Raw genomic sequence first — 26,123 nt, 5'->3', positions numbered from 1 at the left:
TTGTGTTATCTTTGCAGCCTTTTCCATGGATACTACAAAAAGTGCGAAAAACCTGCTTTGTCTCACTGTCCAACATTTATAAGAAGATAAAACTCAGGAATAGGTTTTTATTTGTTTTTTTGAAGTTAACTTCTTAAGAACGGCATGACATAAGTTATTAATCATGTTACCATGCTTCTGCGTTAATTTTCTTTCAGATGTCACTACTGTTCTTAATTACGCATCGGTAATTACGCATATAGTTAGTTCCGTTAATTGTTAACAGAGGGCAGTGTGGTCAAAACATGTGATGTGAATAGAACCCACCATCAGTGCAAGGATTACCTATGACTGCAGATACTTCACTGGTTGTAAAGTTCTGCCTGATGGTTTGTTGCTGCAGGGTGAATCAACTTCATTGAAGACCTTTGCAAGACAAACGACCAAATGTACGTCTATCAACACGTGACAAGGGACTGGCAAATCCACGAACCCTTGTCCAGTCTACAAATCCTTTGAAACCCTTAGGCTGTCCCCCCAAACCCAGCATATAATAATGTTTGATTAATTAAATGTATTCAAAAAAGGGATATTTAGAGAGAACAATCTTCAACTGGAACGTACTCACCAAATCAATATATCCGGGAGCGCATTCTCGATGCTTAATTTTCTCTAGTCATTTTTAAACAATTCCTCCTCCAGCGAATCCAACCACACAATAACTAAATATCACTTTTCTTCTTCATGTCACTCTGTGCACAAAAGCAATGCACACCGCAAAAACCTAATAATAGATCAGCGCGGTTGAGTCACACCGTCAACAAAGGGAGCGAGAGCACTCCAGGCACCAAAGCAACAGGGGAAAAACATCAGCACAAATCATTCTAAATCGAATTATCGCGTCCGGGACACAAAACTATTCAAATGCGAGCACCGAAAAACTACACGGCAGCACAAAGATAGCCCGAGCTCTAAAAAAAGCACGCAGCGGAGCAAAAAGACTCAACCGTTCTCGGCCGCTTCTCAAAGCGGACTGGCAGTGTGGTCAAAACATGTGTGGTTTTTCTATATATGCAGTTAGATTAACATCCAGAGTCTCTACATATTCACGATAAAAATACTTGCCAAGCCCCGCCCCTGGATTGGAAATCTAATTGCATAAAATAGGGTTCCATCATGTTTTCAACGTTAAATACTATATTTTGTTGTCTGTAAAAGGAAAATTACATATTGTGTGGCATCAATATACATGGCAAGTTGAGATCTCGATTGATTATTAGTCCTGATTTTTCAATTCATTTCACAGTTGGATTTTTTTTAAATGGTTTATTCCATATTTTTCAATAAATCAGAGCACAAAAACGGCTCATCTAAGCAAAAAATAACGTCTGAGACAAAGTTGTAGTGTAACTTATTGAAAAATATAGAATACGTCATTTTTTAATTAAGGCGCATCAAAATGGCCGAATTCCAGCACACACTTAAGTAATGTACAATAAGGGGAGGGAGAGGGGAAAATAAAATCGATTCATCAGCTGCCGTGGAAAGCGGATGAATAGTGAAAATTACTTTAAAAATGTTCAAAAAAAAATCGTTGACTCTATGCATAAACGAATTTATAGATTTTAAATAACAATCCTAGGAAACGAGAAACAAATCAAATACTAATTTAAGTAGTCGTTCAACTTATACTAGATCCTTAATATGAAACTTAAGCTGCGATTATCTGTTGTAAGAATTTCCATCCATAAAGGTATTTTAATATTTTAAATAAAAATTGAGACATATAATTTGGTCGCTACAGATGCAATCTGGAAAATCTCACTAACAAAAATCAATTTTACTCTCATTCTAAACGTTATAAACAATAATGCGTGCTGTGAACAATGTAAATTGGCGTAAGATATTGGTCCAGCACTGAATTTAACTTCCGACACTGATATTCGTAGTAAGTATGAAATCAGGCGATACTATCCTATCAATATGAATACCCTAATAAATTTCTTACAATTATTTTAGTTAAAGACGTGTTTTGGGTATCATCCATAACATTTGTGGATAAGTTCAACTATTTGGGTTATTGATCGTTTATGGTATTTGTTTATTAGGAGATCACGAGGGAATAATTAAAATCCTACTTTTATCTCAATATATCAACTTTTTCGTAAAACCGTTACATTGTTTTCATATTACTGATAAGTTCCAAAGATTGGTACTCGATTAGCTGGCGTATATTTATAAGAAAAATTTGCTGCAGCACTTTGAATATCAGTGATGTTAATGTGATTTGTGCACTGTCATTAGGGCGAATGATATTGAATACACTTAGAAATAACTAATTTTACACGTGACGGAATCCGTCTTTGACATAAAAGATGAGACGTAAACAAATATGTCATGTAATATTAATTGCTCCGAGACTGAAAAGTTCGTTGCTCCACCAAAGGTACGTTTGAATGAGCTGTATTTCGCGTCTGTTATGACTCGAATTTATGTCAAAATTGACGCTCGTATATGTCACTCTCAGAGCACCTACAGTTACGTGATTTTTTTCTAAGTGTTTATTTTACCTGTAATACTGACAGCATGTGGCTAGCGAAACTCAGAATTTTCGATTCGTGTTCTACTATTATAATATCGATTATATTGGATAATATAGGTACAGTTATTCTAACGTGTAGGTAACGTGTAACACAATATACTTTATCAAAATTATCGAGTGTGTTCATAAGTTATAATCTCTTGCTTTCATACCATTCTGAAGCAAAAAACAACTGCAGGAACATATAACCATCCAACATGAAACCACGATGACGGTAGTATTCAATCGACTTATATTAATAGAAAAATCATCGATAAGTTAACCTAACATTTTTTGCAACGGCTAACATGAGAAGGCATTGTAGTGTCGCGCGTGTTAGTTTATGACTTAAAATATGGCATTGTGCTATCGAAGTGAGCATATCAAATTACTCAACTTATTAAAATAAGATCTCGTAGCATGGTTTTCTTGAATATTAGTTATGTATCAAACCCTAAGCACTAAATTGTTTGTTAAACGGTTGAATGAAGATGACATAAATGAACAATAAATAAATTATAGTTGCAAATAGATTGAAACAATTCCATCCCACTTGCATTTTCGGTGCTAACCACACACATATTCGGAATTTCTGCCATCGTCTACTCCATCTCGTCATATTACCGAACCGATGCGATGTGCGATGTGTGATCGGCACAAAAGTTCCACTACTCCTTGATACCTGGGCGTAAATGCCTTTTACATTTCTTTCCACGCTGCTGAAACAAGCTCAGTTCAGTATATAAAAATCAGTCTCATACGACGTTTCGCTCCTTACAGACGCTTCAAAATCGCTCAACAGCGAAAGCAACCGACCACGTGTATTATGCGCCCGTGGATAGACTATCGAATTACAATAGTGTAGTCAGAAGTGTACCGTGTGTGTCGTGAAACCAGTTCTCTTTGATGAAATAATAACAGTCGCGATTTACATAATGTCGTCTTACCATCGGAAAACAGTAATCGCGCTTGTTTTTGTGCTGCAAGGTGCAGTTGTATGGCGGTCAAATGTAGCGCTAGAATCGGCGCAATCAGATCAAGAGCAGCACGCTGCTAGTAAACGGTCGTCAGTATTCCATGGAAGCCTTTTTTCGTCAAATCCAAAACCTTCTCTAAGCGTGCCATCAAGTGTAGATTTTTCCGTACTCGGAGAAGAGAAATTATTGGACACAAGTGATTTGTTGAATACACAATACTATACTGACATTCATGATTCTGACGTAAGTAGTACGGAAATTAGCGATCTTTTTAATGTTGCATGTTTTTTTTTCTTGGCAAAGTGTGCCATGGACAAATGGACATGTTTAACAATAAAAAAGCAGGTCAATGTTGCTGATTACAGAACTCTTCAGATTTTTTAGGAATTTTTCTAAATTGCATGTCTTGTAAAAGCCAGGCTCACTCGTGAAAGCTAAAGTAATCATCTACTTTGGCAATCGTTTCAGCATGACTTCTACAAGCGATTAAAGAACCAACAGTGCTCTATAAGTAAAAAAAAACACCTAAAAATTAAAAAAAAAAGAAATCAAAGTTCAAGCGGTAGTAAATGGCATTTTAAACTACTCGAAGAAACTGAAATTGAACTTCAAGCACGTGTTTTAAAACAACGCAATGATTTGCAGTTATTCGAGTTCGTTTCTTAGTATGGTATATGCATTTTTTGAGATGAAAAATGTCTCGACTAATTCAAAAATGGTACAGGGTTAGAAAGCTCTGAATTAATAACTGTGGAAGTGCTCAACCAACACTAAGTTGAGGGCCGGTATAAAGTCCCAGTAGGGAGGTAATAATGGCATATAGGAAGAAGAAGGGTTCCGTATTGCTTTCTTCGTATGGAGCCTATTCCCGTCATATATGTTAAAAACAATATATACAAAACGTTTCCGCTAACTTTTATCATACCAACTACTGTAATGAAGTAAAGTTCCTTAAAGTTTAATTTAAGATAAAAAACATTTGCACGATTACTAAATGAAGCTGTGTACGACGGACTGAAGGTAAGAATTCTCTCTAAACCATTATCCTTGAAAACTTCAAGTCATTTGGTATAATTGTTAAAAAGTAACAGCTGTTTCCATTTGCCATTTCCAACGAATACACCCTTTAAAAGGGGACATTTTTCGGTTTCGCCCGTTTCGTCACCTCCTCCCTAAGATGCGGATGGTTACTATGTCAAACTGCATAATACAGTGTTGCCGAACAAAGAACCTTCCTATTCCTGGTTATATCTTAAGATCACCAAACTCATAATTAATTAATAATAATTTAATCTGACGTTTAGCTGGAACGGTGTAGCTGAAGAAATGTCTTACAAGAATAAAATAATTGATCATTTTCTCAGAGCAATATGACAAAGGAAGGGAATGAACAAAAAATGTGATTTTCCAATAGTAATCTCCATACAGCCAACCGGCGAATGTAATATTCTCCTACAGATTTGTGTAGAAGTGAACCAAACCTATAAGGAATCATGACATGAACAGATTCTGTAATGTGGTATCGGAAGACTTTTCAAATAATTATGTAAAATTAATCTTAGCTAGTGTTATGAAGTGAATACATTCCCGCCAATACATTATAAAAATACATTGACTCTGGAAATAGCTGTTTGTTCACTGCAGGCTTTTGAAAGAACAACCATTACAGTTCTACACAGAATGTAAGAAAAGCATTTATTAATTTTGCGTACATAAACGTCAAATGGTTTGTATATAAATGTTTACCTTAGGGCAAAAGTAATTAAGAGGGTTAGATTTCAATAGGTCTTAAGTGCACATTATAGATGCATGGATACAAAATACTAAGTGGAGTTAAATGGAAAACAATCATCAATTTTTGCTCTAATAAAAATCAGCTTCGCTCTTGTCCATACTTGCATACTTGGATACGGCTTCTCGGGAATTTCATCGGAGTCATTATGTTTAAGCGGCATGATGCTCCAACCTACCGGTGGGTTGGGAGAAAAGTAGATTCTAAAGGAAGTTTCTAAATAATTAGATTCTAAAAGAATTTTTCCTAGAATTACATAAATATTTTATCCATTTATATTTTTCCTGCAAAGAAATTATTTTGTCCTACACACTTAGATTTTTTTTTGCCGAGATGGACAGCAAAATAAAATGCCGAGCTGCTCGGTGGTGCCCATCTCGGCAAAAAAATCTAAGTGTACAACTTTGTTCCAGATGTCATTTCTATTAGAAGTGACGTTTTCGAGTAATGATTTGTAGAAAAATATCGGATACGCCATTTTCATTTTTTTACAAGATTAAAAATGTCCGAATTGCAGCTCAAATTAGTGACCATACAAATCGGTGAAGATAGCGTCACATTCGCCATTTGACGTGGAAATAGTCTAAATTTTTAATTGGTTCGATTGATGTAGAAATATAATGTATTATTTTCTGAAATTGTTATAAAGTTCGGATTAGTTAAAAAATAATAATTATGAACCAATTTCTGTGGAAGGTTCAGGTTATATTCATTAGTGCTCTGATCATGTATAACCATTTTCATCTGTGAATATATCAACATCACGAAGAGTAGCAGCTACTTGAGTGGTAATATTGTAAACCACATATTCATAAATACACCAGGGAATTTAAATTGAAATTGTGTGTAATTTTGAGAAATGGTGACCAATCAATTTTTGTTAAAACTGTACTGTAAAGTAACTTCAAACTTTAAAAAAAAAAATTCGTTCAATTTCACTTTTCCTTATCTTAACTTTTAGTTTACATTGTTTTTTTTTTATGATCCAACAGAAAAAAACAAAAAAACATATTTTATGATTTCCACTGTATAATGTCACCAGTTAGTTAAAATGGTCTTTTTATACGATAGGACACCAATGGCTAATTTCACATAAACTAAGGCATGTTTTGGAACACTAAATTTTCTAGTAGCATTCAATTCGTCGTAGTTAGGGACAGTTTTATGGATTGATTTCAACAGCATCAATCGAAGTGTTCTTTTTAGAAACCCCTTCGAAATAAATCAGGCTTAATATACCGATGAAAAAATACCAGACCATAGGTGGGAGCTCGTACTTTCGGTACAGTGGTAGCTAAATCTTTTTCATTAATGTATTCTTGATATATGGTAAATGGCTCTAATGTTGGCCTATGGATCTAAGATTGGGCCCTTGGCTAAAAATCTGCTATTTATCAATTTTATCTAGATGATTGCGTCATTGGGACGGTACTAATGGATATTTTTGGTCGCTGTTGAAAATCTAGTCGATTGCTGAATTTATGTAAGGGCCAAAATTAGGGGCATTTAGGCCGACATTACATCCATTTCCCCTATATACCGGACAAGAACAAAGGAGTTTTCTATTGTTCGTATATTGTATAAAGGTATTATTTCACACAGAGTAATGGAACTTACTTCAGGGGCTAGTGCTAGTTTAATTAACTTCTTCTCAATTCTTAACCATTTTTGATAAAACAGGTTCCAATCTAACATTCGTTGAAAACCTGGAGGTTATAGCTATATTTAACTAACCGTCAACAAGGCTCTCATTTGAAACGAAAATTCAAAAAAAAAAAATTCTAATCTATGCCGACCACATGAAGCTGTTTTTGGAAATAAACAATGATGAAGACATCAATATATTCCAGAATATATAGGGCGAAACACACATATTCTACACATGGTCTAGAAAAATGCAACTTAATATCATTTAGCAGAAAATGATCACCATCAAACATTTCAATTGCATTAGCAAATCAGAATGTAGAAAAATGTGAAAGAGTAAGGGATTTCGGGATTATTTTACACTCCAAACTAACTTTCATAGACCATTACAATACAATTATTCACAGGGCAAATAACATGCTAGGCTTTATCAAGTGCTTTTGCTTTAACTTACAGGACCCATACACAATTAAAACACTATATATTGCCTATGTGAGGTCAATACTGGAATATTGCAGCATTATAAGGTCTCCATTATCCAGATTAGAATCAGTACAAAAGTAATTTCTATTATATGCCCTTCGTTAATAAAGGGGGAAATCATTTCCTCTTCCATCATATGAAGCATGCTGCATGCTTATAAACATACAAACATTAAAAGAGTAAATATGCAATGGTTTTGTTTGTAAACGATATCGTTTCGCAGCGCATTAACTCGGCAGAACTTTTATCAAAATTAAATTTTTATGCACCTACTCGACAACTCCGAAATCGAAATTTAATTGCCATAACTCATCATCGCACAAATTATGCAAACATTTGGCCATTAAATCGCATGATGGCATTTTACAATCAATACTTCGAAACCATTGAATTTTCAATGTCTCGGCATAAACTAAAACAGTATGTTTACTCTATACGGAATCATAAGTCGTAAGAAGTAAAAATAGAATAGCAGGCAATATTTTTTCAATATTCTTAAGGAAAACAAATTTGTATATGTATTTGTACTAGTTTACATCGGTTGATGACATAAATAAATAAATAAAAATATAAAATTTCCCCATCATTACGGTGGGTAACATTTCTCGACTTCCGAGGGCATATAATGTCATTGTGTTTGCCACATAATATAATCAATGATGCAAGCATGTTATAAGCTTAGAATGCTTTTAGTTAACCCCTAATGCTTAAGACGGCATAAAGTCCCAGTGGTGCTTAATATCCAAAGAAGAAGATGATAATCAATTAATCAGACCAGTTTAGCAATGAATGTATAGCTAATCAAAAATATATTAAACATAATGGTGCGTTAACTAAAACTAGAATGAATTCCAGTTTGATTGGAAATAACATTATGTGAAGAACCTAAAATATATTGTATCATTTTTTTTTAATACAAGGATAGGTACGAAAAGGTTGATAGACGGTTAATCAGTATATTTTTTTGCATCTCCATTTTCGTAATCATGACAAACATGTTTTCACGTCACAACTAATCGCGTTTTTTTTTGGTTTTGAGCAGCTATAAAGAAATTAATTTAGCGGAGATCACAGCGATCAATCTGTTACATAACTAGGTTTAAGTAAAAGCTGTCACCTGGTTATTCCAGATGCCATTATGCAATTTTCCTTTGACAAGGCCACGCATGTGAAGTGATCAGAAAGCAGACAGTTGGTTGCATGACATAAAAATCGACAGAGATCAGATAGATTGCATCACGTTGCGTACTTACAAGTGCATTTTTCATCTTAGAAGCCTTGAATTCGTTGTACGCAAGAGAAGCCATATCCAAGAACACTATTCCTGTTTTGGAGTTATTGTGCCATTCCATATAATAGTTCAAGGTGCTGCAATGACCTGTTGACGTCAACTATGATGACTTGATTAACTAATTGTAAACTATAGATTTGTGTTCTGTTGCGCTTTTTTGATTAAATTAGTTAGTTTGAATCATCTTTTAGCACATCCAATCAAACTCTGCCTCATAAATGGCTGCCTGATCTGTTGCCTACTAGGAACTTGATTATACAAAAAATATTAGAACGCACAGTATGCATTTATAGATGCATTGCATATCATACATAAGATTTTTTAGATAAAAAGATAATTAAATGTATTAAATTTAACGTAGATTGGGTTTAATATATAAAAATAAGATTATTTTATTCATAGACATAGCATGGGTGAAGTGCTATTCTTATTGCCCTTCTTATTTAATGCTAAAACATATTTTTTAGAATTTTTGAAAAAAAAATTGGCACATGCATGTTTTAAAAAAATTAAGAATTTAAGGAATTTATGGGACCAAAGGAATCCTGAGGAGTGGATGAGCTTATTTTTGTGTGCATATATAAAACTTTTTATATAAATTGAAAATATGATGCATTATTACGCCCTGAAAATCATGAGAAACATCACTGATGAAAACACAATCTGCGGATCAAATTGACAATAATACAGTACAAACAATTTTTTAAGTTTTCATTTTTTCTTCCTATGGTCCTGTGATCTCAAATTGCGATCATATTTAATGTAACTTGTTTAAAAATGCAGAAAAATTATACGGAAGCATTTATACTTCAGTTCCCAAAACAATGAATATCGCGTAAAAGTAGAATATAGTGCTAAATTCATTTTCATAGCTTCAAGTTTCGGGCTTGCAAGATTGCCAGTCACAGTTCTGATGTAGGGAGCACCGTCATCGGGTTTGAATGGTTATAGCAACAACTCGATTATGAATATTATGTTGTGATACGAAGAGCTTGGTGGCCAGGGTTACCAAAACTACAGTTAATTCTGTATTTCTACAGATTTTTCAGAGTTTTTAAAACCAAGAATCTGTATTCGCAGATTACGGATTTTTAGGATTTAAACAGATTACACAGTTTTTTAAAATATGCGCAAACATTAAAAAAAAATTAAACTTGAGATATTCAAAAACAAAACATTATTTTCACTTATTTTACCATCACCAACTTATATATCTAAGCATGTTTTATTTGAGGAATTGAAAAGGAGAATTCTTTTTTGTCAAACCATAAGCAATTTATATTCTTATCTATTTTTTGTCTCTACCAGAAAAATGGCTCAATCACTTTTCAAAGGAAATTTTTAAATTATCATCACAGATTTTCTGGACAAAAACTAAGATGAAAAGATTTTTTTGGGCAAAAACACAGATTTACATTTTGCAACCCTATTGGTGGTTCCAGAGTGGTCGCTTTTGCTTATTGAGCAGAAAATTGTGGGTGCTCTCATATTGAAGGGGTGTAGAGTCACTTTGTTTTAACGTCACGCGTTTTATGAAACTTGTCTTCGTCGTTGTTGGTGGTGCCGGGTTTGAATGGTTACCACAACAATTCGGTAATAAATGGTGTGAACTCGGTGGCCTTAGAGCGAACGTTTTTGCTTACTGAGCAGAAGATAATGGGTTTAACCTCAGGCCACTCTACATTGAAGATTCGTTAATCGCTTTCTTTCCTAGCATGTCGGTCCCATAGTCGTTTTTGTCAAAACTGAGTTTTTCAATGCAAATAGTAGCTAAATATCCATATTTTCAAAATACTGGATGAACTCAACAACTTTGTTCTAAAAAAGTTTGGGCAGTCAAATTGGTTGTCCCATCAGATAAGAAGCAATGATACAAAGCAAACTTAAAACCCGATTTTCTCGGCTTGCTGATTTTCGCTATGTGACGGACATGCGAAAAGCGGCAGTATAGTGATGGAGTAATACGACATGCACTAAACTAAGGACACGGGATAAACAATAGATCAAATTACCGGTAGCAGTGGTGTTGGGTTCCGAACAGAGGAAAAAAAGGAGTTGAAGAATGAATTTCAATAGTTTTCTGATGATATTTTCTTATAGTGTCCTGAAGAGAATTCCTAGAGTTTTACGAATAACAAATTTATGGACACACCAGAGGAACTTTCAAGATAATTTTTAATGCTGGACGTTACGTGTCAGTCTTCTATGTCAGCAACGAAAAGCCAAGATAAGTTTAACACCACTAAATTATTCATCGTCCGGAATTACTATTTTCGAACTAGAATTTATACCTGCTCTCAACTTATTTCCAACCCGAACAATTTTCTATACCGTATCGGGAAGCGAACCCGCCACCTGTGGCTTTATAAAATTGTGCCTTAACTGACTAGGCTATCTGAGGCCTCAATCATATGAAAAGGTCTAATTGATCGATAAACTAATTGCCTACTAACCATGAAGATCATTGACTTTAATCATATATCGACATCATGTTAAAACGGTTTGCAAATCATGACACAATGCAACCAAAAAAAAACGAGCCTAAGAGGAACAATTTTATTGCTGTCTGGTTGTTGTTGTTGTTTGAGTGTTATATAATGGTCTCGAAATGATGTTCATTATAAACTGTGCCATATCGTAATTTTGCGCTTTTCTTTTCCTCCCGTACAGAGCAAGTGCAGCGTTGATAAGTTTGCATTTAACCATGAGGGCACTGTAACCTATGAACATGATTTGCCGTCATTGCAACAGTTTACCGTATGCGCATGGATGCGTTTTACAAATCACACCGGCGATCATACCATCGTTACTTATTCAGGTAAGTAGGCAAATTTTGAAACCAACATGGAATTCCAGGCAGTTGGTCGTATGGAAAAAGTGGACGTTGGATTGACGAACTATCAATATTTGAGAGTTGAACTAGAGCGGAAACCTAAATGTGATATAAACACATAGTTAACATATAACATAGATATAAGTTGTAGTACAATAGTAGACCGATTATCTGTGATGTTTAAGAACTAAATAAGAACTTAGTACGCGTGATTTTTAATTACTTCACCATGATTTGATTTGATCACCGGTCAAAGTAAGTAGTTCATACTTATGCAGACATTCCAAAACTTCTTCACAGCAACTACATACAGACTGAAACCTTACATCTGCCGTCAACTAAGAGTTCTTGTATATGTTCTTGGTACTTATGATTATTACAGTCTGAAACCATCCGAATTTCAAAAACCAATTTCGAAGCGAAAGGTTATGTTTCCTGACAGCCGAACACCAAGGCCACTAAACATGAGAATTCAATTATTGTCTGCCACTATTCACATATCAGACAAGAAAGTTTCCAGTAAGAAAAAAAAACCTTGACCAGCCAGGAACCGAAAATGCTGCTATTTTATCGTAATTTTGTAAGGTGTCGAACGGCTTCAGCCACCCTGAGACCCTATTCCACGCTAATTTTCTGCTGCAAGATACATCACATAATTGAGCTTTTTTTTTTAAAGAAAGATATCCGATTACTTTTTTTTTTTTTTGAGAAAAACCCAGTGCTTGAACAAGCTATTGGGTGGGCTGAAGCTGTTCGTAACTCTATCTTGTTTTAAACTAGTGGAAGAAAACATCAGATATATGTATACATTAAGGGATCACTGGATGTCATTCCCAAATAAAGGGTATGATTTATGAACATCTACAATATTATTCAATAACGAATTTAATTTTTTTAATGAGATATACCTAGCCCTGCATTCATGGTAAATTATTGACGCTTTCGAGTAGCTGAATGCATCTAAAAAGGCTTAAACAGAGCGTGCGCAAAGAAAAGCATCAAAGCAAAATGCGTTAAGATTCATTGCCACGATGTTTCTAGAATGGTTTTAGCCACAACGCTATTTGGCAAATATGGTACAGAGAAGTTTCTGACCATCAGCTAGCCTCTTAATGACGATGGCAAGCCATCGAATTAATGGTTTGAAGCGTAGTGAGAGCAAAACCTGATTATATTTTGCCCTACATTTCACTTGGAACCTTGTCGAGATCCGTCCCAAAAGACCTTGAAGAACTGAACGCAGCAGAATAGGTACGCTGCAAACCATGATTTAACATTGCCTTTTAGCAAAATACATGCTGATTCTGTTTTCAATGATTGCATGACAAACTGGTTATTATTCGCAAGTCTCTTATATGGATGCAAAGACAAATTACATAACTATATAACAAATCCTCTTTCACAGCATCTTAGCTGGTTTTTTTTTTCAAGAGAATAACTCTATCTTGACGCACCATTGGGGACTGGAGACAATTTGTTCAGGGCAAATAATAATAAACATTTAATTTTATTTGTTTTTGCAATTCAAACATACAGCGATACTGCATATCGATAATTAACCACTTAATTTGAGCAGTTAAAATGACGTTTACTATTAAAAACAATATTTTGTGATTATTTCTTCTATAAATTGTCCATTATTATATACATTTTAGATTTAAAATTCTAGCTTTTGCTAGCCACTTGCTACTTGCTTTTGGTTCACTTAACTAAGAGAATACCTACAAAGTATGGGTTAATTTTTCCAACAGTACCCTAAGTACTCATTAATGAGTACAATTTCACCCATTTGGAAGAGAAATGGATGTGTGTGACGTCAAAGTCACGAGTTCAAATCTCACCCCCAGACCAGACAAGACAAGACGAATGACCCAAGAGCGTTAAAGTGACTATAATACAAAAAAAAAGTGTGTATACCATACCCATTAAATGGGTAATTCTGTTTAACCGTTAATGAGAAACTGTAAAACGGCGCCGGTGGTGTAGTGGTAAGCGTGATTGCCTCTCACCACAGCAGGCCTGGGTTCAATCCCAGTTGGCGCCGCCGGGATGTTCTGAGGCATATAACATCTCTGATCACGCCTTCCTTCGGTCCCCGGTTCATGAGTTGATGGGTCGATAGGTAGGGTCCAGACAACGGCGCCGGTGGTGTAGTGGTAAGCGTGATTACCTCTCACCCCAACAGGCCTGGGTTCAATCCCAGTCGGCGCCGGGATGTTCTGAGGCATAACATCTCTGATCACGCCTTCCTTCGGATGGGAAGTAAAGCCGTTGGTCCCCGGTTCATGAGTTGATGGGTCGATAGGTAGGGTCCAGGTGTGGGAGCTGCCTTCCTGGCACGTCGGTAGCATTGGTGCTCAGCACGGAAAACAAGATCGACGGAAAAAACAAACCAAAGGAAAAAAAAAAAGGTAGGGTCCAGATGTGGGATCTGTCTACCTGGCGTTGGAAGCTTTGGTGCTCGGCACGGAAAACAAGATCGAAAGAAAACTTATCAAAGAAAAAAAAAAGAAAATGGGTGAAAGTACTTCCGTTATTCATTGTCTATATTTAAGTGTTAGTTCTGGTTAGAGTGTTTTGGAAATATACTGCTTGCGAATGATTTATTGCACTTTGGCAATAGGCGGAAAAACTCTAACACGCAAATCTCATGTTCTTAAAATTCAACAGCGTAAAAATCACCGATGAGTTTTCAGGTTCAAAAATGAAGAGCTGTGCGGAATTAAAAGGAAATAAACCAACACACTCAAAGCTCCTCATAAAGGGATTCCGTTAAGAGTCGGTTAAGGTCGATAAAATTGAAAGTTTGAAAAATGAATTACTTTATATTTTGGCATTCTTCATTGACTGTTATTTTTGCGTGAGTGGATGGAAAACTAACACAACATGCATGAGTATGCTCTAAACTGACGTTCATGTGGTTTTTATGAGTTAAAAACTGGAAAGATTTTTTGGCGTTGTGGGTGTGAGTGCGTGAAGATGCATGAGAATCTCAAATGTGAGTTGTTTGCCAGATTCGCACGCGGATTTATTCTCTCAGAGAGGCTCAATGAGATTTGACATTGATTTTCCAAACACTGGTCACAGCATCACCACGCATTTTGCAGGTTCGCTATTATGACTGTTAACAGTTAAGGCAGCTTACATCAGAGGGATCGTCACTTCTGAGGATGAATTTAGATTCAAAATTATTTGTCTTCTTTCCTTTATTTAACGTCGGTCTCTGTTCCGCAATCTAGTGCCAATCACCGACGGACATCGATTGCCATCCATTGACGGCAATCGAATGTGCAGGAAGGCAGCTACCACACCTGCGTAGGATATCGCACCCATTCACAAGACACATGGGCCGGGACCAACGGCTTTACTTCCCAAAATTATTTGACACTTCTGAAAAGACGTGTATGCGGAATTTGATAATGGACAGAAGAATTAACAGGCATGTTGTGGAAGTTCAGATATATTTTTATTTAAAAATCTGTAGTATGTATTACATATTCTGTATGAATAATTGTAACATTCCAGAAAAATCTGATGCATTACTGACCAGAAATCATGTGCACACGCATACGAAAAGCATAAGCAGGGTATAAGATGTGTCTACGGTAGAATATATGGAGCTATTGATGCAATTTGCACCATATTAATAGTATTTCTGCTCTAAAATCTAATAAGCTCATTCTTCTTCTAGGCGCTTAACGCTTCTATAGCGAACCTATTGTCGACTTCTAGATTCACTTCCGCAGTTATTAATTGAGGACTTTTTTTTTCCTCTGTTCAGGACCTAACACCACTGCGACCAGTAATTTGATCTATTGTAGTATATCCCGTGTCCTCAGTTTAGTGCATGTCGTATTACTCCATCACTACTGAGAAATGATGAAGTAGCTGATTTTTTCACAGTTGTCATTTTTGCATTTATCGCAAGGATCCGACTCTAATTGAAAGGTTCCGCTATTTATACCCTTCGGAGTGTTGGAACACCCTCCAAAGGAGCGCCCCTTTGTCAGTGAAAATTGGATTTCTTAGTAACAAAATTAAGGAATGACACCGACTATGCATCAGAACCCTAGTCTTAACCATTTTAAACCTAGGGAACAACGAATAGAAGATTAGGAATCACATAGATAAAGACTAACTAACTCATTTTTTCCTTGTTTCAAGATCATCCTCGGTGGACAAAGCCAAGTCTTGTCACTATCAACAAGGCATAAAAAGTAACAAGGATTAAGATGTGTAAAGAGAGATAGAGAAGGATTAGTAATTTCCATTTAATTCCACTAGCTTATTTGCTTATCCTTGACAGATACGCATATTTCGTCTACAATGTGCAGCCTTCTTCTGTGAATTGAAGAAATTGAACATTATGTGGCAAACACAATGGTACTTTATGCACAGGGAATTTCCATCCAAAAAAATGTCCTCGGCTAGACCAGGAATCGAACCCGCCGCCTCCGGCTTGGTAATACATAGTAAAAGGGGTACCAAACAGTCAAATAACAATTTTTATCGGCCTTATGTAGTAAGCATTTTACCGACTCTCAACTTAGTGTTCTACATGCATTTCCACAGTATTATTAATGAAGAGCTTTCTATGTCAACTAATGCATGAATTGCTCCCCCCTTTTATCTCATCTGCTAGTTGATATCATGGCAAAAATTGTTGAATTGAACTATAAACGCACTATGTGGAAGCAAAAATCTATTCAATGAAAATCATTTGAAATTTAAAAAAAACTATAAGGGTCAGCCCTATGGGGTTGTACGCAATGGTGACGTAGGACTTCATGGTCTTATATAATAAATCTTATTTGAAAACTGCAGCAGGAGCTTGTATTTGGAATTTGAGCGGGGTTCTCTCTGTTTATACTCTTTTGTATGACGCGTTTGACATAGATGGCCCACAGTGACTCACGAAGAGCTACTGATTCCGATCAATAGCGGTGCGGCTTCTTCCTCCTTCTATGGATGCTCATGTGGGCTGCAGCTCACTGCTTGCGGGGAGCCTTTTGTTGTGTACTGGAGTACACCACCACTCACCACGCGGTGATTGAATAAACACCGTTTGGTGAGACCAGATAGAATTCAACTTTGAAATCTGTATTAGGGACAGGCTTGCAATTGCTCATTACAGCTAAAATGCTATTTTTCGTAATTATGAAACAATGAGATACTATAATGATATTTTTTATTTGTAAGATGCAAGAAGAGGTGGTAAAGTTTGTGTATGACATATAAAATTTGTCAATTAATATCAATATTACAAGTTATTTCTTGAAACAGCTGGTATCTCTGAACACTATCAAAATTACGGATTTAATTGATGCAAGTTGTTAGGAACATTCTTCATCTTCCGTCTCCAAAGTCGACTGGTATGTTTATTAGAAAAAAATAGTAGTTAATTTCAACATTACTATTTGTTACTCTAAGCGGGGCATAATGCAACCCGCGAATTGTATTGTGGCAGCATAACCATCAGGAGTTAACCTTTCAAATTCAATGGAGTAGAACATAGATAAAGCCTACATGTTTGCTTCCCTGGCAAAAATCATAATGCGCATTTTTTTCCCTTTGATTTTTTTTCCGTCGATCTTGTTTTCCGTGCTGAGCACCAATGCTACCGAAACCAGGTACCACTGCACCACTGGGGCCGCTAATATGCGTATTTTGCGCCGCAGTATTTCGAAAACAGATGTTGTTAGCCTCTTTAATTTTACCAATTTCAGTTGCTGCAGTCAGTACTGAGATTTGGCATTGCCTTTTGCGCGATATTGACCAAATTGTTTTCACTGATAGACTTGATCCTCAAAAAAACATTTGTCAAAATCTCATTCATTGTTTCGTCAATGACAAAGATTCACATGGTAATAAAAAGTGTTATTTCGTGCATTCCGAGTCACATTATTGTTATCCTAACAGTTCAGTACGTAGATGCTTGTTCACTTTAACAGCTCCATGTAATTGTTTTGCTCAAGTAATTTAATAGTTTACTCGTTCATAGTTTAACCTGCAAGGGCTGACATTCTGAGCTAAATCGAGTTACGGAACCAGTTTTAGGCACGAAAGAGTGAGTGTTATTCCTCCATACAATTTAACCAAAATCCCTATATGAACTTTAAATTAAAAATGCGAGCTCATGTTACATCGTAATGAGCTGAAACTTTCAGAGAGAGTTTTTTTTCACCAAAACGAACAAAACAAATCTTAGATATGGCCCGTTGAACAAATCAACAAATAAATTTTCCAATAGATTTGGACCAGTCTAACCGCTATGCATATTTGTTTTTGTTTATGTATTTTGACATTCCACCAAAAAAAATTTTTTTTCAAGAGTTGATTGTTCCAATAATCCAAAGGGTGGTTGTCTTACCCCGAGTGACCGTCTTCCCCTACGTGTATTCGAAAGATTGTATAACTCGTCTCATTTTACGTTCATTATTCTATGTAAAAATAGACGAGGTGTACAATCCCACGGATATATTTATTTATTTAATTATTGTTTATTATACAATGTATATTCGTTATGAGTCAGGTAAGACAGTAGTAGAGCATAGTAGCTATGGTGTTCATGGCTAATAGTACGTTCAGACTACAGAGTTATAACATGTTATAGCGCTATCTTGATGGTGGTTTCTGTGTTGCAATTATTTGACAATCGTTATAACATGTTATAACTCTCCAGTCTGGACAGCGTTTTACACAGTTACTAGGGGATTCATGGGCAGTTTACCCTATCATGAACACCGTCAGGAGCAACTTTTTCTCTCTCTCGATATGACGAAGGAACGAACATAAGATAACTTCAATTAATAACCTAGTACTGAAGGAGATATTATAATAATACCTCCATCAGAGTGATACGTTATTTATTGAAGTTATCTATGTTCCGTGCTTCGCCATGGCTAGAGAGAAAAATAGGACAAAAAAAGTTCCTTATTAAGGAAAACTTCACGCAAGACAGAAGGGGATTTTTTTTCCTAATTCATGCAACATAATCAATTAATGCTCCCTTCTATTTTAGTGCCTGATGAACCAAGAGAGATTCAACTTTGGATAGCTAATGCCCGCGAAATGAGTTTCATCAGCCTTGCAGTGCATGGACAATCACTTTTCAGGTAAGCTGAGTATGTATAAAATTGTATTATCTTAGTTGCATAGTGAAAATTGTGTCTGGAGTCTTAAGGAAAGCAAGGTTTGGAATGTATGAAATATAATGTCGTGATTTTTCTTTAGCCTGACCGCTTAATCAATATACGCTCAGGTCAATTTTACACAGGGGATATGTACCGGGTAAAAAAAACCGTTTTAGAAAACCTACCAATATTTTGATTTTTCACATAGGGGAACTGGATGTAATGTCGGCCTAAATACCCCTAATTTGGACCCATACAAATTCAGCAATCGACTAAATTTTCAATAACAATGACGTGTTCATCTAGATACAATTGTTAAACAGCAGATTTTTAGCGATGGGCCCAATCTTAAATCCATAGGCCAACATTAAAGCCATTTCCCCTACTAAAATATTTTTGAAAATTTGATTTTGATGCCATTCGTATTTAAAGAATGCTATGGTCCATATAGACATATTTAAAAAATTTCTGAATGAAAATGTCGATATGAGGTAATATGGTCAACCTTTTAAATGGCTACCCGGCTTTATGAATTTGGGTTCCCTGGATCAAAATCAGACGTTTAAATCCTTGTGTAAAGTGTACTTCCTACAATACATAGTGGCGAAAAATGTGAAAGAGTTAGGGATTTAGGAATTATCTTAGACTCTAAACTAACTTTCATAGACCATTACAACACAATTATTCACAGGGCAAATAACATGCTAGGCTTTATCAAGCGCTTTTGCTATAACTTTCAGGACCCATACAGGCTTGCACGGAAACAAATCCGATTCCATTTTCATGAATAAAAAATCATGAAATGAAAAAACTTGCCATCCCATGAAATCGTAACAATGATTCATAATTTTGTCATGGAAATTCATGATTTCATAATGCAGTGCAATCAAGACCGCTACAAGCGTTACACGTACTTGGCAAACCGTGTTCATAAACCACACTACATAGGTATCTTTTACACACCTTTTGTCTTCCATTTTATACAAGTACTGATAGTCTAGTGGTCAAAGTATGGGTTTAATGATCTCAAGGTTCTTGGTTCGAATCCATTCTGACGCTTGATTTTATTCTTTTTACAATTTTTGGTTAAAAGTTAAACCCATGAATTAGCTCATGATTTCAACTCGGATGATTCATGATTTTGGGAATGTTTGCTGCGTTACGGAAAAGTTGCTCATGATATCATGAATATTATTCATGGTGTATTTTCATAACATGAAAATACGCTGTGTTCATGAAATCATGAGTCATTTGTCTCATTTCGGAGATCAGATTTTTTCCCGTGTGCTTCCACTCACTTGCCATAAAAAAAATGGTTTTCTGAATTTTGAAATCATTAGATGTTATAATGATATTTTGTACTTGTTAGATACAAGAAGAGGTTGAAAGGAAAGTGTTTGACACATAAAACCTGTCAAATTCGCTTTCAGATAGTTACAATCAGCGATTTTACGACTCGCGAGCGCTCACTCTGAGTGAACGCTCACGAATTATAAAATCGCTTATTGTAACACTCCGGAAGCGAAATTGACAAGTTTTATGTGTCAGATACTTGCCTTTCAACATCTTCTTGTATCTAACAAGTATAAAATATCATTATAACGTCTAATGATTTCGAAATTCAGAAAATCATTTTTTTATAGCAAGTGAGTGGAGAACTTTTATCATAAGTAAATTTCCATGCAACTACTACAACAACTACTCGGCAACTCCGAAATCGAAATTTATTTGCCATAAAACATCATCGCACAAATTATGTAAAATATGGGCCATTTAACCGCATGATGGCCTCTTACAATCAATACTGCGAAACCATTGACTTTACAATGTCTCGGCATAAACTAAAACAATATTTTTACTCCATAAGGCATTATAACTCATAAAAAATAGGAAAGCTGACACTGCTTAATTTTTATTAAAGAAAAAAATATACTTTTAACCTTTTGTCCAAAGTTGACGAAATAAATAAATAAATTTAAGAAAACAAAACTGTATTCTAATATGTACTAGTCTACGTTGGTTGACGAAATAAACAAACAAATAAATAAATAAATAAATAAATAAATAAATAAATGAAGGCAATTTCTTCAAATTCGTTAGAAATTTGCCTCTAATTGCAATGGCATTTTTTTTCGTCATATTTTGAATACTTCGACTTCAGTGACACTAAGTTTACAGAAACATCCACTCGCAAGCTAATGACAAACAGTCGTTGCAGCCCTATAATCGTTTGTTTGAAAGACGATATTGTAAGCTATTGAATGCTAGTAAAATAAGATTGAAATGTATGCAGTAAAATATACTCTTTTTTTTAGATAAACTCTTCAGTCATTCTAGTCTATTGATGTAATACTATCAAGGTTTCTCTTGATATCTATTACAGAATATTTTCTACGGGACTTTTGAAAACGCAAGGCGTTTTGATCAATTTCACCCCGGTGATTTGTCTCCGGATTACGGTATCTCACTTTTCGATACGTGCTTGAAAATAAATGGTATTTTGTAATCGCAAAATTTAATATATTTGTAGCTCTGTAACGAATATTTTAGCTAAATTAATTATTAATAAGAGGACAAACTTATAACATGTAAAAGTTAACAATTTTGTATGGATCGACATGCGCTGCTAATCAATATATCGAACTGTACATCGAAAGAAGCATTTGAAGTCTTAACCTACATATTAGACAACTGATTTATCCACCTCGGAGCGAGATCTGGTGGATATTATGGTGGAATGAAATCCCCTATAGACTTCTCTGACTTTTGCTTAGTTGGGTAAATTAAAAATATAGGTGCACGTATATGTACACGGGTTTCTTGCAGATATATCAAAGTATACACACTTAGAAATTATCGCCGACTTCGGTAATTTTTACCGAAATCCGAACAGCTGAACTGTTCGGTAAAATTTATGCAATTCAATTCAATTGCTTTTCAGCATCTTTGAAACTAAATCTCCACTAAAATGACAAGATTTGATCATTTAAACAAGGTTGAACATATTTTGAAACTATTTTCAAATTCAATTGCCTTTAAAATGAAGGTCAAAGTTTTACCGAACGTTCAGCTGTTCTGATTTCGGTAAAATTTACCGAACACGGAAACAAAATCTTAGTGTGTAAGTATACATATATGCTCACCCCAAGTGACATTGCAAGTTTTATCAAGGTTTTAAAGCATTCTACAAGTCTAAATTGTGGTCTACAGAACCCTCATAAAATCAAAATTGTTACTTGGGCACCTATACTCATAATTTACCTAAAATTTAATGAGAAATATCTTCTATAGACTTCTCTGACGTTTGTAGTATAAATGTGTACTTCTCCATATCTATACAAACTACAAAAAAAAACCCCACAGACGTGTAAATGCAAGAAACCATGTGCATATCCCACCATTTTTATGCGTCAAAAAAGCTGCACTAAGTCATAGGCATTAAAAGAAGTATAGTCTAAAAAATCAAATTAGACATAATTTGAAGAAACAAAATGCATAAACTGTTAGAAGTTAATCGTTTACTTTCAATAATTTTTTTTAGATTGAATTATCCATTCCGAATGCGTAAATGGCATCACACATGTGCTTCTTGGAACGGCAAAACCGGAGAATGGCAATTGTGGGTCAAATCAGAAAGAGTTGGACGAGGATTCCATAACCGGGTAAGCAACAATTATTGGTTCACCAAAAGAACGTTTTTATTTTCTTATGCTACTGCGAGCTAAATTTGACTGCTAAAAACGTTGTTTGTGTTATTAATTCCAGCTGGTAGACCATGAAATTAAACCCCATGGAAAGCTATTTTCCGGAGGTCCGTCTATAACTGGTCCAACTGATACAGACTTGCACTTTGAATTGACGATGGTACAACTCTACAAGGTAGCTTTGAGCGCCGGAAAAGCTCATCGCGATCACAAACATCACCACGTCCATCACTTTGATCACCACGGAGGAGAAGTAACACCAGCTCCACCAGCGCCAACATTACCGGTAAATATGAAATTTATTTTAGCTCTTTTATCAAACTATCTGGTAATATCACGAAATCTGTTTGCTAAGCCGTGATTATTAAAAGAGAAAGTCGCTGAAGAGAATTTATCGATGTAGATAGAACCATCTAAAATGTTCATCTATAATTATTACAGATTCACCACCTCATTAGACTCCTGCACTAAAAATAAGTACACAGTTATATTTTCGGCCTAGCCAAAAAAATTAAATATTGATCTTCTAACCACCCCGAAAAAAAAATATTGATTAATCTCAAAATATTTCATTAAAAAATTTACGGGAAAAACATTTTTTCTTAGTCAAAGCGACAAAAAGTCGAACTCAAAAAGCCACTAACATCGTTCTTTTGGATTTAATACGTCAGGACAAACTGATTCTTTCTCGTCTCCGCTCAGGAAATACAATATAGGGAGTGCGACTACGTTCCAAAAACATTACGATATTTGCAACACAACGAAGACGGTAAAGTACCTCTTAGTTAATTTCCCAGGTTTCCAGTGCAGTTATTGTTTGGCGGCAAATGAGCCTGGAAAAATAAACGCATTAAAAAATATTGTTTGATCTGGAGTCTAAACTGGTGCAAAATGCTCATTGTCCATGAATTTGTTTTGAAAATGTAAAGAGTGGATAAGCTTGTAAGGTCCAGAACGAAGAAAAAGAGATAATTTTACTCATTCCATAACACATGTGTTTTATGGAATCAATATTATTTTCAAACAAACATTACCTAAAAGTTTTGTCTTCATAAAAGCATAACAGTCCCATATGGATTTTTGTCAGAAATGTGTTAATGTGTTATCCATTAGAATCGATTGTAAACTACCAGCATTTAACACTGTGCACTAAAACATACTACAAGTTCCATCCATAAGAAATAAATTATCAACAGCGTTTCTCTCGGTTTGCTGTTTTTTTCCAGATGGGTATCAGTACTGCAAAATCACGACAAAACACAGCGATATTCAAAATTCTGCTTTGACCACTCATTTGAGCTAACAGTCATTGAGTGACGAACATGTGCAGCTTTTTTATTAGCTCAATTTTTAACGAAATTAAATGACTTGAGCAAAACGATTACATGGACCCGTTAAAGTGAACAAGCATCTTTGCCCTGAATTGCTTAAATAACGGTAATGTGACACAGAATGCACGAAATTACACTTTTAGTTCCCAGGTGAATCTTTGGTTGAAAATGGCCAACTAATTATCACATTTATAATTCAACATTTCCGAAGTGTTATAGTTTTAAAATTTTCAACCATATTGCCAATAAATGACGGCGTGCTTAAGAAAGTTATTAAATAATAAACTTCGGAAATTTCAAATTACAAATGTGCTAATTAGTTGACCATTTTAAACCAATTTTCGGCAAGCGCTTCCAATAATTTGATATTACGTACACGCAAAATTCAGCATGTTATTAGCTATGGGTCAAAATTTCAGCTCAATTGATTATACCAAAACATAGTTGCAACATGCCAAAGTTGGCTAGTTGGCTTGTATGAAAATCGGCCTATTGTGCTGATTGAAAGGCCACCACTGTAAGTGGTAAAGCACAACTCATTCCATTATAAACCGTTCCAAAATCAATGTAAACATAAACAACATTCAGGATGCTAGTTTCGTAGTTTGGCCCTTCACCTAACCTTTCAAAATTGAAAAAAGAAATGTGATAAAAGCACATTTTTTCTTAGCGCTCAAAACTTAAGCAATGACGTGCAAACTCACAGATCCATGTGTTTACTTGTCTATGCTATGTGCTGTTCTCTATCCCTGATGGGCAGTGCATAAACTGTAAAAAAATGTACAATAATTAGTAATGATAATGGTAAAAAATATAACTAAAACGATAATAAAGAATGTACACACCAAAGACTGACCAAAACTGTCGATCTCGTATATTTTCTCCGAGCTCACACAAACTTTATGTTCATCAGGATCTCAGCTTTTGATGATAAAAAGGTGTATAATCTCATTGAGATTTGTGAAATAGTATAGATAAATAAAAAAAATGTCGTTTTACACCAAGTGGCATAAGAATGCATATTTGTCTTACATAAATCACATACAAAGTCTGTGTAGTGGTAAGCGTGATTACCTCTCACCCCAGCAGGCCTGGGTTCAATCCCAGTAGGCGCCGCCGGGATGTTCTGAGGTATAACATCTCTGATCACGCCTTCCTTGGGAAGAGAAGTAAAGCCGTTGGTCCCCGGTTCATGAGTTGATGGGTCGATAGGTAGGGTCCAGGTGTGGGAGCTGCCTCCCTGGCGTCGGTAGCATTGGTGCTCAGTACTTAAAACAAGATCGACGTATAACAAACCAAAGGAACAAAAAAAAATATATTGTTTGCATTATATTTGAACGATTTTTCCCATTACCAATTTTTGGTGCGTACATTCTTTAAAACAACGGTATACTTTCTGCATCGTGCCCTATAAATATTAGCCAATCAAATTTAATTGAAGCCATATTTTTGCTCTGCTTGCTAAAGTATTACCTTTCAATCATTTCAGCCAGCCACTCAACCTCCGAACCCATTGCTTGCGAATGGCCAAATTCCGACAAGCGTAAAAATAAATTTTGCTCAAAATCAGCCGTCTACTGGAAATCTAGGTGTTCCAGTGAAAGGTTTACCATCACAACTAATTGGAGGTTTCGTACCATCAGACGCAGCGACGATTACTACTTCGTTCAAGAGCGGCCAGTTCCACATCGGTGGGCGAAATTTGCAACAGCAATTGGCAATTGGAAACATTCTAGACAAATTGAAAACCAACTTTGTAAGCTCCAAAGCAGTTCATAGTGAGATAGTTTTCCCCGATGATTTCCAAAAACAAACATCAACATCTTACATTGATTTGAACAATCCGGCAAATGTACAAATCATAGATGAAACTCGCTCCCAGAAGATCTTTAAGCGCGAAACCAATGATAAGGATGATAAAAAGTTGCAGAAACGTGGATTGGTCTTACTGAAGGACGGCACAATTGTCGACGATGAAGGAAAAGGTAGCGAGTACATTTTTGATGGGTTAGCTGAGTTTGGTCTGCCTGACTTTAAAAACAAGCTTGGTAAAGAAACTGACATTGAAAGTGAAATTCGTGAACACGATCGAGAGCCAGCAGAAGGTGAGGTTGGTGCCATAATGAATTTGTGTACAAAATGCGGCGAAGAGCCATTTGCTGGAGCAATTGTTTTTGCTTGGAAAAACCTTAGACTACATATGGAACAGGCGTTGCGAGCTAAGGCATATCTTGTTTGTGGACAGTTTTAAATTATTGCTTGATATTAAATAAAAATGATCATGCTCTCGAAAAAAAACAGGTATACTGGTATACTAACAATGCATTTTTATGTGTAAAACATCCATCACGTCATAAACCGTCCAAAACATG

At 35.5% G+C, this 26,123-nt stretch overlaps 2 protein-coding genes across 8 annotated transcripts in view; one reads left to right on the top strand and one right to left on the bottom strand.

Annotated features, from left to right (window-relative positions):
* Positions 1-26,123, bottom strand: part of LOC135704875 (coiled-coil domain-containing protein AGAP005037) — a 145,519-nt gene that overhangs the window by 87,026 nt on the left and 32,370 nt on the right. The window lies entirely within an intron of this gene.
* b6 lies at positions 3,296-26,066 on the top strand. Its single transcript, XM_065226413.1, has 6 exons — positions 3,296-3,780; positions 11,421-11,568; positions 18,605-18,698; positions 22,258-22,378; positions 22,482-22,706; positions 25,241-26,066. Exons 1-6 carry the CDS (start codon positions 3,496-3,498, stop codon positions 26,000-26,002), a joined length of 1,635 nt encoding a protein of 544 aa, XP_065082485.1. The 5' UTR covers positions 3,296-3,495; the 3' UTR covers positions 26,003-26,066.

The sequence above is a fragment of the Ochlerotatus camptorhynchus genome, unplaced genomic scaffold, assembly GCF_037179485.1.
Source record: "Ochlerotatus camptorhynchus isolate MF236.1 unplaced genomic scaffold, CSIRO-AGI_Acam_v1.1 ptg000250l, whole genome shotgun sequence".
NCBI lineage: Eukaryota > Metazoa > Arthropoda > Insecta > Diptera > Culicidae > Ochlerotatus > Ochlerotatus camptorhynchus.
This window is presented reverse-complemented; position numbering and strand designations above follow the sequence as displayed.

Excerpts from the sequence above, each read along its gene's own strand:
- b6 (XM_065226413.1), top strand. The coding sequence starts at position 3,496 with ATGTCGTCTTACCATCGGAAAACAGTAATCGCGCTTGTTTTTGTGCTG. Across the intron at positions 18,699-22,257 it reads CATGGACAATCACTTTTCAG|ATTGAATTATCCATTCCGAA; the intron begins GTAAGCTGAGTA and ends AATTTTTTTTAG. Across the intron at positions 22,707-25,240 it reads CACCAGCGCCAACATTACCG|CCAGCCACTCAACCTCCGAA; the intron begins GTAAATATGAAA and ends CAATCATTTCAG.